The 12,656-nt window shown below is 32.0% G+C and overlaps 1 protein-coding gene across 10 annotated transcripts in view; it reads right to left on the minus strand.

Annotated features, from left to right (window-relative positions):
* LOC127729897 (sarcolemmal membrane-associated protein-like) overlaps window positions 1–12,656 on the minus strand; it is an 83,401-nt gene that overhangs the window by 61,581 nt on the left and 9,164 nt on the right. For all 10 annotated transcript variants that reach the window (XM_052237872.1, XM_052237845.1, XM_052237852.1 and 7 more), the window contains exon 3: window positions 637–793. In XM_052237872.1, coding sequence (XP_052093832.1) covers window positions 637–793 — 157 coding nt within the window. The remainder of the gene's footprint in view (window positions 1–636; window positions 794–12,656) is intronic.

The raw sequence follows: 12,656 nt of genomic DNA on the forward strand, positions 1-12,656 counted from the left end.
GTACATGTACAGAAACATTTTAGATAGATCTCATGCCTAAGTTTTTCATTTTAAGTCTGTGTGATTATCAGTGTGTACATTTTGTGTCAAACCATCAATACAACAACAAATGATGTATAACCCTTCATCTATGATAGCTTTAGTGTGTGGGTGATTTTATATCATTTTAAGGTACTTTAACTAAATAAAGGAACACAGCCTTCAGGTGGTTGATCATTAAAATAATATTAACAGTTTTAATATGCTTCATTAACACAGCTTTCTTTTGTATATCATGTATATCGACTACTTTAATGATGTATATTTCAAGCTAGGTTTTATAATCACAGTATGTTATATAATATTTAATAAACACAGTATTATACAAAATAACAAGTGTTCATTATTCAAAAGTGAAAAAAAAATACTGAAAAGAAGAAAAGAAATAATATGTAGCCCTTCCCCCTAAATTTTTTTTAAAATATAACAATGAATCAAATGAACATGAATAAAAAACAAACAAAAATAAGGAAAGATGACTATGAAAATAATTTTTTCAAGGAACTACACATTATATCTTAAAACAAACATCAACTACTTGACATTTCCAGTTTACTTTTATTCTTCCTGGTTGGTATCTATAAAATAAATACATACTTTTTTCTCCTCTTCTGTTATTTTCCATCACATCAACACCGAACTGTATGTGGTCCCCAGAATATGCCTCTCTGGGAGAGCTCTCCTCTCCCCCTTTACAGAGGCGTTGATTGTTAATGAATGTACCATTGCTGCTTTTTGTGTCTTGGAGGTAGAACTATAAATATAAGATAAACAAATTACAGATGTACAATGTATTATGAATGGAGGGTTTTCTATACTAAACCTAATCAATGCATTATAAAGAAAAACTTCTGGATATAATCTGGTAGTGTCTGAAAACTAGAAAGACCAATATGTAGTGGATGTTTATTTATTGTGTATCAGAACATTTCATCATGTTACCATAGGCAGAACAAAACTGATTAATACTAGATATTTCACAAAGCAGTAGAAGAAAAGAAAAACTTTAATGTATAACAATTTTTGGGAGAAATAGTTCTACCTGTTCATGAGAGAAAAAGGAAATCCTAATAGTCAAACATCCTAGTCCATGTGCTTTATTAGGTTGGCAGGAAAATTACCCAAATTAGCCAAAACACTAGTCTAACTATGCCTATGGGAGAAAGAAAATAATTCCTAGCCAAACATTGAAACAACCTAGCCCACCTGTACCTAAGGGAGGAGCAAACGTATTACTAGCCAAAACATCCTAGCTAATGGTAACTAAGGAAGGATTACTTGTGAGAGTCGAAGATGGAAAATTATCATAAGCCCAGACAGTCGATTCTACACCTGCCTGAGGAAGAACTACCTGTACATGAGAAAAGCAAAATTTTTCTACCAAAAACATCCTAGTACAATTGTTTCTAATGGCAAAGCAAACTTATTACCAGTCAAAACATCCTAGAGTAGACTACTTGTACCTAAGTTAGAGGCAAACTTTTTACTAGCCAGAACATCCTAGACCACCTGTATTTAAATAGGGATGTCCTGTGGTTGTGGAAGAAGGAATATTATCATTATTCCACACAACCTAGACTACCTGTGCATGTGGGAGGACTTCCTGAAAATGAGATGGAAAATTTTTGCAGGCTAAAACGATTGCAAAATATGACACACAAAAATACTTCCTCTGGTTAACTTAAGTTAAAAACTCTCACTTCTTTTGCCAAAAATCTTCCATCATAACCTGCCAACAAGCTAATGAGAAATTATAATCATATTTCAACAAACAGCAAGAAAAATCAATGCAAAGACAGATAAACTAAATTAAGCATTATAACATGCATAACAGATCAGGGATCTTAGTTAAAATTAACTGATTTCAATCTTGCCATAAACATTAACTTGAGGCTCTAAGAAGCTGTACTGCTCACATAGTATCTATGTATAATGCAGTCATATCTACATAAATGCCCAAACGCAAATCAGAAATCTGTAATTACCTTGCAATTGTCTGAGTAAAAGGGTTTTAGTATCACAACAATAAACTAGAGACTCTAAAGAGCCTGTGTCGCTCACCTTGGTCTATGTGCATATCAAACAAAGGACACTATCCAACATTGTAGACGAGAATTGACTTCATGATAAATATCTCTATTTTGATGATCTTCTATTACTGATCTTTCAGTCTGTTTAGTTTTTCTCTATCTTCTTTAGTTTTTGCTCAAAACACAAAAGAGGGTAAAAAAAAATCCTCATTTAAGGGCAGAGTGAAGAGTGAAAGTCTACTAACTATATCGGCAAAATTTGACTTTTTAATAAATCTTGCCTTGCTGATTATTTTTGTTATTTAAAATGTCTATTTATCTATTATAATTTGAATCATATAACACATAAAGGAAAAAAAATGTTTCTCTCTAAATATCATATAGTTTTCATGATAATAGGCAAAAATGAAAAAAAAATGGTAAAATTTGTCATTTATGGACAATAACTCCTATCAGAGTTTGGTCTAACAGTTTTGACGTATTTGGACAATTGGTAGAGCTCATTATTTTGAACACTTTTGCTCCTTTCAGATTTTCTCTATTTATAACGGTTCAAAAAATAAAAGACAAAACTTGCATTTTATCCCTATGTTCTATTTTTAGCCATGTCGGCCATTTTGGTTGGTAGGCTGGGTCATCGGACACATTTTAAAAACAAGATACCCTAATGATGATTGTGGCCAAGTTTGTTAAATTTGTCTCAGTAGTTTCAGAGAAGATTTTTGTAAAAGATTACAAAAATTTACAAAAAAATTGTTAAAAATTTACTATAAAGGGCAATAACTCCTTAAGGGGTCAATTGACCATTTTGGTCATGTTGACTTATTTGTAGATCTTACTTTGCTGAACAGTATTGCTGTTTACAGTTTATCTCTATTTATAATAATATTGAACATAACTAAAAACTACAAAATTTTCTTAAAATTACCAATTCAGGGGCAGCAACCCAACAACAGGTTGTTTGATTTGTCTGAAAATTTCAGGGCAAATAGATCTTGACCTGATGAACAATTTTACCCCCAAGTCAGATTTGCTCTAAATGCTTTGGTTTCAGAGATATAAGACAAAATCTACATTTTACCCCTATGTTCTATTTTTAGCCATGGCGGACATCTTGGTTGGTGGGCCGGGTCATCGGACACCTTTTTAAAACTAGATACCCCAATGATGATTGTGACTAAGTTTGGTTTAATTTGGTCCAGTAGTTTCAGCAGAGAAGAATTTTGTAAAAGTTAACGACAACGGACACCAAGTGATGAGAAAAGTTCACTTGGCCCTTTGGGCCAGATGAGCTTAAAAATTCGTAAGGGTTCCGCAGAACCCAGTGTCTCACCTACTTTTGCTGTTAATCGCAGGCTCAACAAAAATGAGATCAGGAAAAAATTTAATAAAAATATTCCTCTCGATACAATTTTTTTATTGTAAGAAGCTTCTGTCCAAGTTTGGTAAAAATCCAGGACAGTTTATGAATCTAATAACTGTTTTAAAAACTTTAACTGCAGACTGTATGTAATGTTAACTGGAAGAAAAACTAAGTCCATTTATAAGTAATATATGGAAAAACAGGAATTTTTTTTTTACAAAATTTCCTTCTAGATACTAGCTTTTGATCATAAACAAGCTTCTGTCCATGTTTGGTACAAATCCAGGATAGTTTAAGAAAGTTATTAAAATTAAAAAAAATTTAACCACAGAGTGAATGTAATGTTTCCTGGCAGAAAAACTAAGTCCATTTATATATAAGTAAAATACAGAAAAACAGGTTTTTTTTTTTTTAAATTTACTTCTGGATACTATCTTATGATCATAAACAAGCTTCTATCCAAGTTTGGTAGAAATCCAGGATAGTTTGAGAAAGTTAATAAAATTGTAAAAACTTTAACCACAGAGTGAATGTAATGTTTCCTGGCAGAAAAACTAAGTCCATTTATAAGTAAAATACGGAAAAACAGGAACTTTTTTTTTACAAAATTTACTTCTGGATACTATCTTATGATCATAAACAAGCTTCTGTCCAAGTTTGGTAGAAATCCAGGACAGTTTAAGAAAGTTATTAAAATTTCAAAAACTTTAACCACAGAGTGAATATTTGTGGACGCTGCCGCCGACAACGACAGAATGTAGGATCGCTATGTCTCGCTTTTTCGACAAAAGTTGAAGGCTCGACAAAAAGAAGAAAAGTAAACAGGATTAAATTCTGATGTTATCTGTCATTACTCATTTCATCTTATAAATACTAAACATTAGTCTTGTCATTGAGCAAGGCAGGTATTCAAATGTTAACAACAGATTCTAAAATATGGAAAATGTGTTCCTATGAAGAAGAGGATGAATTGCATTTTATTCTAATATGTCAATTGTATTTAAAATTACAAAGAAATCTTATCAAGCCTTATTTTTGGAAAAGGCCATAAGTGTACAAATTATCTGAATTTTTAGAATTTTCTTACGTTATTGAACTATGTAACCTTAGAAAATATATATATTTTGTGCATTGAAATTGAAAAAAAATTGTTTCTGATTCACTTTAGATAATTGTTTGGGTAAGGTTTTTTTGGTTTTATTCTGTAAGAATTTATTAATCTTCTGTCTGTCTTATCATGATCAAGTTTATCTGTATTGAAATAAAGAAATTTATTCCTCGAACTTTTTTTAAACTTATGGTAATAAAGAATTGAAATTGAAAGACAGTGAAATATGCCTAGAAGACATGAAAACTGAATAGAAAACTCTCATAATTCTCATAACATTTTCAAGTCATTAGTCTGATATTTGTAATTAGATCAAAAAGTCAACAATCACAACACTCATACGCAATGTGTAATGTGTTATTATACAGTAATATACAAAATATAACCTCATTATTTTCAAGGAGGGCTGACAAGGAAGGAGAAAAGACCATAATTAAGTCAAGAGTATTTCAATCAGACAAAAATTCATCTAAAACAATCATTATACATATAAACTCAATATCTATATTGAGGCTGATAATGTAGACGAACATTTTTATTTGAATGACATTGTCTAAATCCCATGACAATATAATTAAGTCAAAGAGTATTTCAATCAGACAAAAACTCATATAAATTCTGTGATCTGAAAACAATCATTAACAAATATTAACTCAATATCATCTACAAGAATTTAAATGAAATTGTCTAAGACTGATGACAATAACTAAGTCAAAATAAATTCAAACAGAATGAAACTCTCATCTGTAACTTCATTATAAATATATAGTCATACTTAATTACAAGATTGCACATGAAATATCTTGCCTGCTTATCTTTTAATCATAATTAAATAATAATGATAAGGTCAAATTAACCCTGCCAGAAAGATGTCATTCCATACACCAAATATTATTGACCTATTGCTTAATGTACATGAAAATGCCTGATAAACTGACAAAACCATGAAGAATTAACATTGACCAATAAACCATGAAAATGAGGTCAAGGTCAAATGAACCCTGCCAGACAAATATGTACACCTTACAATCATTCCATACACCAAATCTGATTGACATACTGTTTATAGTATCTGATTAACTGACAAATCCATGAAAACAAAACACTGACCAATGAACCATTAAATAAAGGTCAAGGTCATATGAACCCTACCAGTCAGACATGCACACCTTACAATCATTCCATAAATCAAATATAGTGACCCTATTGCTTAAAGTACCCGAGAAAAAGACCAAACTACAAAAACTAAACATTGATCAATGAACCATGAAATAAAGGTTAAGGTCAGATGAAACCTGTCAGTCGGAAATGTACACCTTACGAGCATTCCATACAACAAATAAGTTGACCTATTGATTATAGTATCTGAAATACAGACTTGACCACTGATCCATGAAATGAGGTTGAGGTCAGGTGAATTATGTCCGTCAGACATCTAGACATTGCAAGGAATCTATATACCAAATATAGTTATATTATCACTCATAATAAGTGAGAAATTCAAATTACAAAAAAAATAAAATGCTTCGCTGAGCGCAGCTGGATACGGCCGCAGAGATCCAACCCTGAACAGTTGGGGCGAAAATGGACACAATATTCGCGCTTGATACAGGTCTGAATTTGGATTGTAATTAAATATTTGACACATAATAGGTTTCCGACACGGAATAACTGTAGTCAAAGAACTTAGAATTGATTTGAATTTATATTCAATTTTTTGCTTTTGTGAAATAAACTATGCTGTTGCGTATTGCCCCCCCCCCCCCTTTTTGTACAATTTTTTTTTTTATTACCTCCCTTACACTGCTTTTAAATTGTCCATTAACCAGGAAACCCTTGTTTTTTCCCCTTTTTTGCCCCTAGTTCCTAAACGGTTTGAGCCATAACCCCCCACAACCAATCCTAACCATCCCTTTGTGGTATTGAAACTTGTGGTATAATTTCAGAGAGAACCATACACTTAAACACAAGTTATTGTCTGGAAGTTACAAAAATGCTTATTTTTGGTCCCTTTTTGGCCCCTAATTCCTTAACTGTTGGTACCATAACCCCCCATAATCAATCCCAACCTTCCTTTTGTGGTATTGAACCTTATGGTAAAATTTCATAGAGATCCATTCACATAAACTAAAGTTATTGTGGGAAAATCAATGTGTATTCGGACGACGACGACGACACCAACGTCATACCAATATACGACCTGCAAAAATTATTTTGCAGTCGTATAAAAATCATTATTTTTTCAAGAAGTCCCTAAACCATGAAAATGAGGTCACCACCAGAATGTAATGAACTTTTCAAAGGGCCAAAAGAAAAAGAACAATATTTGCAATTTCTCAGTAACTACTTATTTTTAATACAACTAAAACTGAAAATTAGGTACATATAGGAAAACTATAAAATGATCATTTTCCTGCATTATCCCTAAGTTTTATACTTAAAATCATGCCAGACATGTTGGTTTACAGGAAAACCAGGAAATTTGCTCTTTTTTTGAAGTTTCAGAACAAAACAAAAATCTCTAGAAGTTCAAAGGGTACCTTTGATACCATAGACCAATCTCAAATTGTTTTTTGTGAATGAGTTACATGGGTTGACCAGATGTCAATAAGTTCAAAGTATGTAATTGGTCAATTGGTTCTTACTGTAATGTAATAATATAAGCATTGTGACATAATAAATTTATGGGGAAAATGCATGAATTTAAAAGTTGTCTATAGCTGCTTTGTATGCCATCCAATCAAATTATTAAAGAACCTTTGTTAATTGTACCATAATCTTAATATCTATCAAAGTTGAATAGATTTGGCCTTAAAGTTTCAGGTGTTAAAAAGAAAATCGACTGATAAGAATCATTAACAGTCTCCAACAACAATGAGGAACTGTATTGAAGTACACATTTTCTTTGCCAAGTTTTACTCTAGTTTTCATGCAGTTTAAGATATTGTAGATAAATTATTATTTCAAACAGCATGCACTGGGGAAATTTGTGACAGCATAACTGCATTGGATCTGTGTTAGCAATTGGGAGAAATATTCATTAGCCAAACGTAAATAGAAATTATGAGTTTATTTATGACAAATCAAATATTCGTAAAGGGTTCCACGGATTCACAGTATCTCACCTGCGATTGCTACTGTCAGTGTGAAAATGTAATGATGGCTGCCAAAAATCTAAGTCTATTTATCAGTAAAATATGGGAAGATTATAAAATAAATGGGGAATGTGTCCATGGGAAACAGATGATGCCCCCGCTTGTATATAACGTGATAAAGGGACATAACTCAAGAACTGTAAATTGACGCTACCAAAATTTGTACTTGATCTGAGTTTTGTGGTAATAAGCATTGTTTATAGGTTTCATAACATTTAGTTGAGGCAAACTTAAGTTAGAGAACGGAAACGAAAAATTCAGCAATTTTTCCATTTGTAAAGGGGCATAACTTTAAAACGGTAAAAGTGAGGCCACCAAAATTCAAACTTGATCTGTGTTTTGTGGTACTGTAAGTTCAGAAATTATTGCGTGCATTTATTATTGCGATTTTGTCATTCAAGACTTAAATGCGATTTTATTTTTTACGATTTTGAGAAAAATCCTGTTTAATTCATATAAAATATTTCAAAATTTGAGTTTAAATTATTGCGTTTACAACTCTGTCGCATTTTTCGCAATAATAAAAACCTCGCAATAATTTCTGAATTTACAGTAATTTTCATTGTGTAAAATTTTCATAACATTTGGTTGAGGCAAACTAAAGTTAGAGAACAGAAACCAATTTTGGGACGTAGGGACGGACATACAGATTGACAAGGGTAAAACTTAATGCACACTCTGCTACGACGGGGGCATAAAAAATTCAAACTTTTTTCTCAAGATGCTATTTCTTGATCATAAGGCAAAGAAAAGTGATAGTTTCACATCATTTTCGGCTGCTCACCTACCAATTAAAGGACACCAGAAGTTAAAAGGAAATCCAGAATAAGTGAACTCAAATGTAACACCTGTAAACTTAAGATCAATCTATAAGCAGTTTCAGACATATATGCAATCTTCTTGTCACAGAATATAAGTAGATTCAACACTCTGTCTACATGTAATCAAGTAAACAGTGTCAAAAATTTGCAGGCATTTCCACAGAATATGTAATGAGGAACTATAATATTTATTATAAAATCATTATTCAATTAAATTCAACAAAAATAAACAAACCTTTTGGAAAAACAAATGATCCATGGTTCATATTGCCACTAACTACTGAGTTCTGTTATAAAAATATAGATTATGATGGCAGAAAATTTTTGTCTATCAGCAATTATGAAAACCTTAATCTGGCTGATAAACTTTGGCCTTTTTCAACCTTTAATTATATACTTATATCAACCATATGCTAGAATGTAGAGCTTAATGTATAATAAACTTTCTTCTCATCAAAGAATATTAAAACATTTTAGTTTTTCTAAAATTACAACTCTGACGTAGATAGATTTCTGGTTATCTTCCAACTTGCAGAGGAGGTGCATGTTTCACAATTCTGTATTCAACAAATGCACCAAAGATTTAAAACATCTGTGGCTTTTTGATATTTCATGCGCTTCCAGATACAATATATTCATTTTAATAAACTGTTGACACAGAAATATGTCTGACTTGTTTGTTTTTTCAATACATAAAGTATTAAAATTTAAATGGCAACACTTGAACATATTACAAATGCAAAAGATCCATGATATAGGAGGGTTAGCCACAAATTCTCCAAGGAAATTATGTGCCAATGCTAATACAACTGCATACCAAATATCAAGGACTTACTGATAGTGGTTTCCTTTCATCTGACCTAATCACAAACTTTATAAGTTCACCATGTAAAAGTTTCAAGTCAATGGACCTTGACCGAGGGGTGGGACAAAAACATCTTGAAATTAATAAAGTGTGTCATTGCTAATACAAATGCCAAACCAAATATCATTTGTCTCATTTGTGATTCCCCTGAAACTAACCTAATCACAAACATATTTATGCAAAAATCTCCAAGTCAATAGACCATGAGTGTGGAGGCAGACAAATCATCTCTATATAAATGAGATGTGCCAATGTTAATACAATTACATACATAATATCATTGACTTACTATCAGTGATTCCCCTGAAACTGACCCAATTGCAAACATTTAACAAATAAACTATACAAAAGTTTCAAAGTCAATAATTCATGATTGTAGGGACAGGGCTAAATCATCTCCATGGAAGTGAGATGTGCCAAGTCTTATATATACTTTTTACAACTGCATACCATATATCATTGACTTACTTTTAGTGGTTTCCTTTAAACTGACCTAATCACAAACTTTACATGCTCACTATGCAAGAGTAAGTGACCCATGTCAGACAGACAGACAGGCATGTACATAATAGATTGATTCTATTGACCACATATCGTTCAATTGCCTTATTATTCTTAATAACTCAAGGCCATAATAAAACAATTTCTATATTTAAATCCCAATACCATTATTTATTAACAGCAACACAAATTTCTGGGCATTTCCATTTATTTTTCTGAAAGTTCTTACTAATCAGGAAAAAGAAATTGCTTACTCAGTATAAAAATAAGGAGATGTGGTATGAATGCCAGCCAGACAACTATCCACCAAGGTTCAAATGAAGTGGATGAAAGCAAATAAGTACATTTGTTTCTGAACCATGAAGTTGTTGTTTATGATCAACTGAAATATGCCATATGAAGCTTCAGATCACAAAACATCTACATACAAAATATTGATTGTCTTACTCTTCCATACTCTTAATTATTAAGCTTGATACAACAAGATAATGACAGTCAACCTCATAAGCATCACTATTATTCACAATTGTAATGTATCCAATGAAAGAACACCTGTTTTAGAAGACCACTAAAAGACAATCTGCTATACATGATACTTGTATGTCTGTTTCTCATGGGTTTGCCTTAGACATTTTATGAATGACGAGAGGCCTAGGTTAGCTGAAGGGACAGAGGTCAAAAATATTGAGAATCATATAGATTAATAGAGAATTAAACATGTTCAAGGATGGTGGAGGGCCTAAATCAATACATGGGGCACCACTGCATAGAAACCCTCTAGGGAAAACACTGAATCTATTAAGTTTTATGAAGATCACATAAAAAAGTAACCTCATGTATTATAAACATATGGACAACAAAATGATCAAAAATTTATAACTTTATTCCTTTAACAGCAATGTTTGTGAAAGTAAACTGTTTCACTTGTGTGAACAACTGAGTCCAAACTTTTATTGAAAATAAGAAGGAAAAACATCTGCTTAGGTGTGGAAAAAGTGCTTATTCTATTTCAGAGCTTCTATGTATTTTGCACAGTAATCAGTCTATGATTTTTCTAAGCTTATGCTTTATTTATATACATATATACAATTCAAAGTTCTAACTTTCAAAGATATTTCTTCCAACACAGTCACTGATAATGATTCCATTTACAAGCTAAAATCTACAAACAAATGTACCTGGCCACAGAAAAAACAAACATCTACACGAAGATAGGAAATTATGATAAGGCAATGTGATAATGGCATACAGGTTGTTACAAATCATTACCAGATGAAATGTTCATCATTAACAGCAAAACCTCTGCTCCTTAGCTTTTCCTCTGATATAATAATGATAAGTACATGATTCTATAACAATCAACTTTCTTGTTAAACCTTCATTCCCTTAAATCATTATCCTTCAGCTGATCATGAAAACTCAAATTCCAAATCCATTTATATAGAAGTCCAAAATGAGGATTATTACTACAGTAATGTAATAGTGACAAAGAGTGTTTTAAAAGATAGCACATGTTGAATAAATATAAGGAAATAAAATGCATATACATGTGGAAATTTTATTTAAAATTGCCTATGAAAATAAAAGAAGTTCCAATGTTTGCCATGTTGCACATATTTCATCTATCCAAGGGCAATAACTAAAATAGTACTTTTTTTTTTGTTCTTTTAAATTAGAACAATTTATAAATATCATAGAGAAATGAAGACATTGATGATATAAACCTATAATATAAATTTCATAAAAATCTGGCAAGAATTGTACACATGAGAGTGCTAACAATGCAATTTTCCATATAATCAATATTTCCAAGGGGCATAACTCTTTTAAAAATAAAATGCTTCGCTGAGCGCAGCCTGATATGACCGCAGAGGTCGAACCCTGAACAATTGGGGCAAATTTGGACACAATATTCAAGCTTGATACAGCTTGTAATCAAATTTTTGACATAATATAGGTTTCTGACACAAAATAAATGTGGTCAAAGATGTTATAAATCCATTGCGCATTACTGTGCAATTGAAGATTTCTTCTTGAAACTTTTCAAAAAATCGAAATTTAAAAAAATTTGAAAAAAAAATATGAATCCCTTAAAAAAAATTGGGAAAAAAATCCCCCCCCCCCAACTTTTTCAAACCCCCCTTGGAGCAATAACCCAAAACTCAATCCCAGCCTTCCCTTTGTTATATGGAACCTTGTGGTACAATGTGAGAGAGATCCATACACTTACACACAAGTTATTGTCTGGAAACTAGAAAAATGCTTGTTTTTGGCCCCCTTTTGGCCCTTAATTCCCAAACTGTTGGCCCCATAGCCCCTAAAATGGATCCCAACCTTCTACTTGTGGTATTAAACATTGTGGTACAATTTCAGAGCAATCGAAATACTTATACACAAGTAATTATCCTGAAACTAGAAAATGCTTGTTTTGGGCACCTTTTTGCACCCATAATTCCTAAACGGTTGGGACAATCATCCCCAAGATCAATCCCGACCTTTCTTTTGTGGTATTGAACCTTCTAAGAAAATTTCATAAAGATCCATTCACTTAAACTAAAGTTATTGTCCGGAAACCAATGGGTCTTCGGACGACGACGCAGACCACGACGACATCATACCATTATACAATCCCAAAAAATTTTTTGCAGTTGTATAATAATTGATCTGCACTGATTTTCGAACTCATCAAAAACATTGATGATATAAACCTATAGTATTAATTTCATAATAAACTGCTTCGCTGAGCGCAGCTGGAATACGCCCGCAGAGGTCCA

This window comes from Mytilus californianus, unplaced genomic scaffold (assembly GCF_021869535.1).
Source record: "Mytilus californianus isolate M0D057914Y unplaced genomic scaffold, xbMytCali1.0.p SCAF_1, whole genome shotgun sequence".
Taxonomy (NCBI): Eukaryota; Metazoa; Mollusca; class Bivalvia; order Mytilida; family Mytilidae; genus Mytilus; species Mytilus californianus.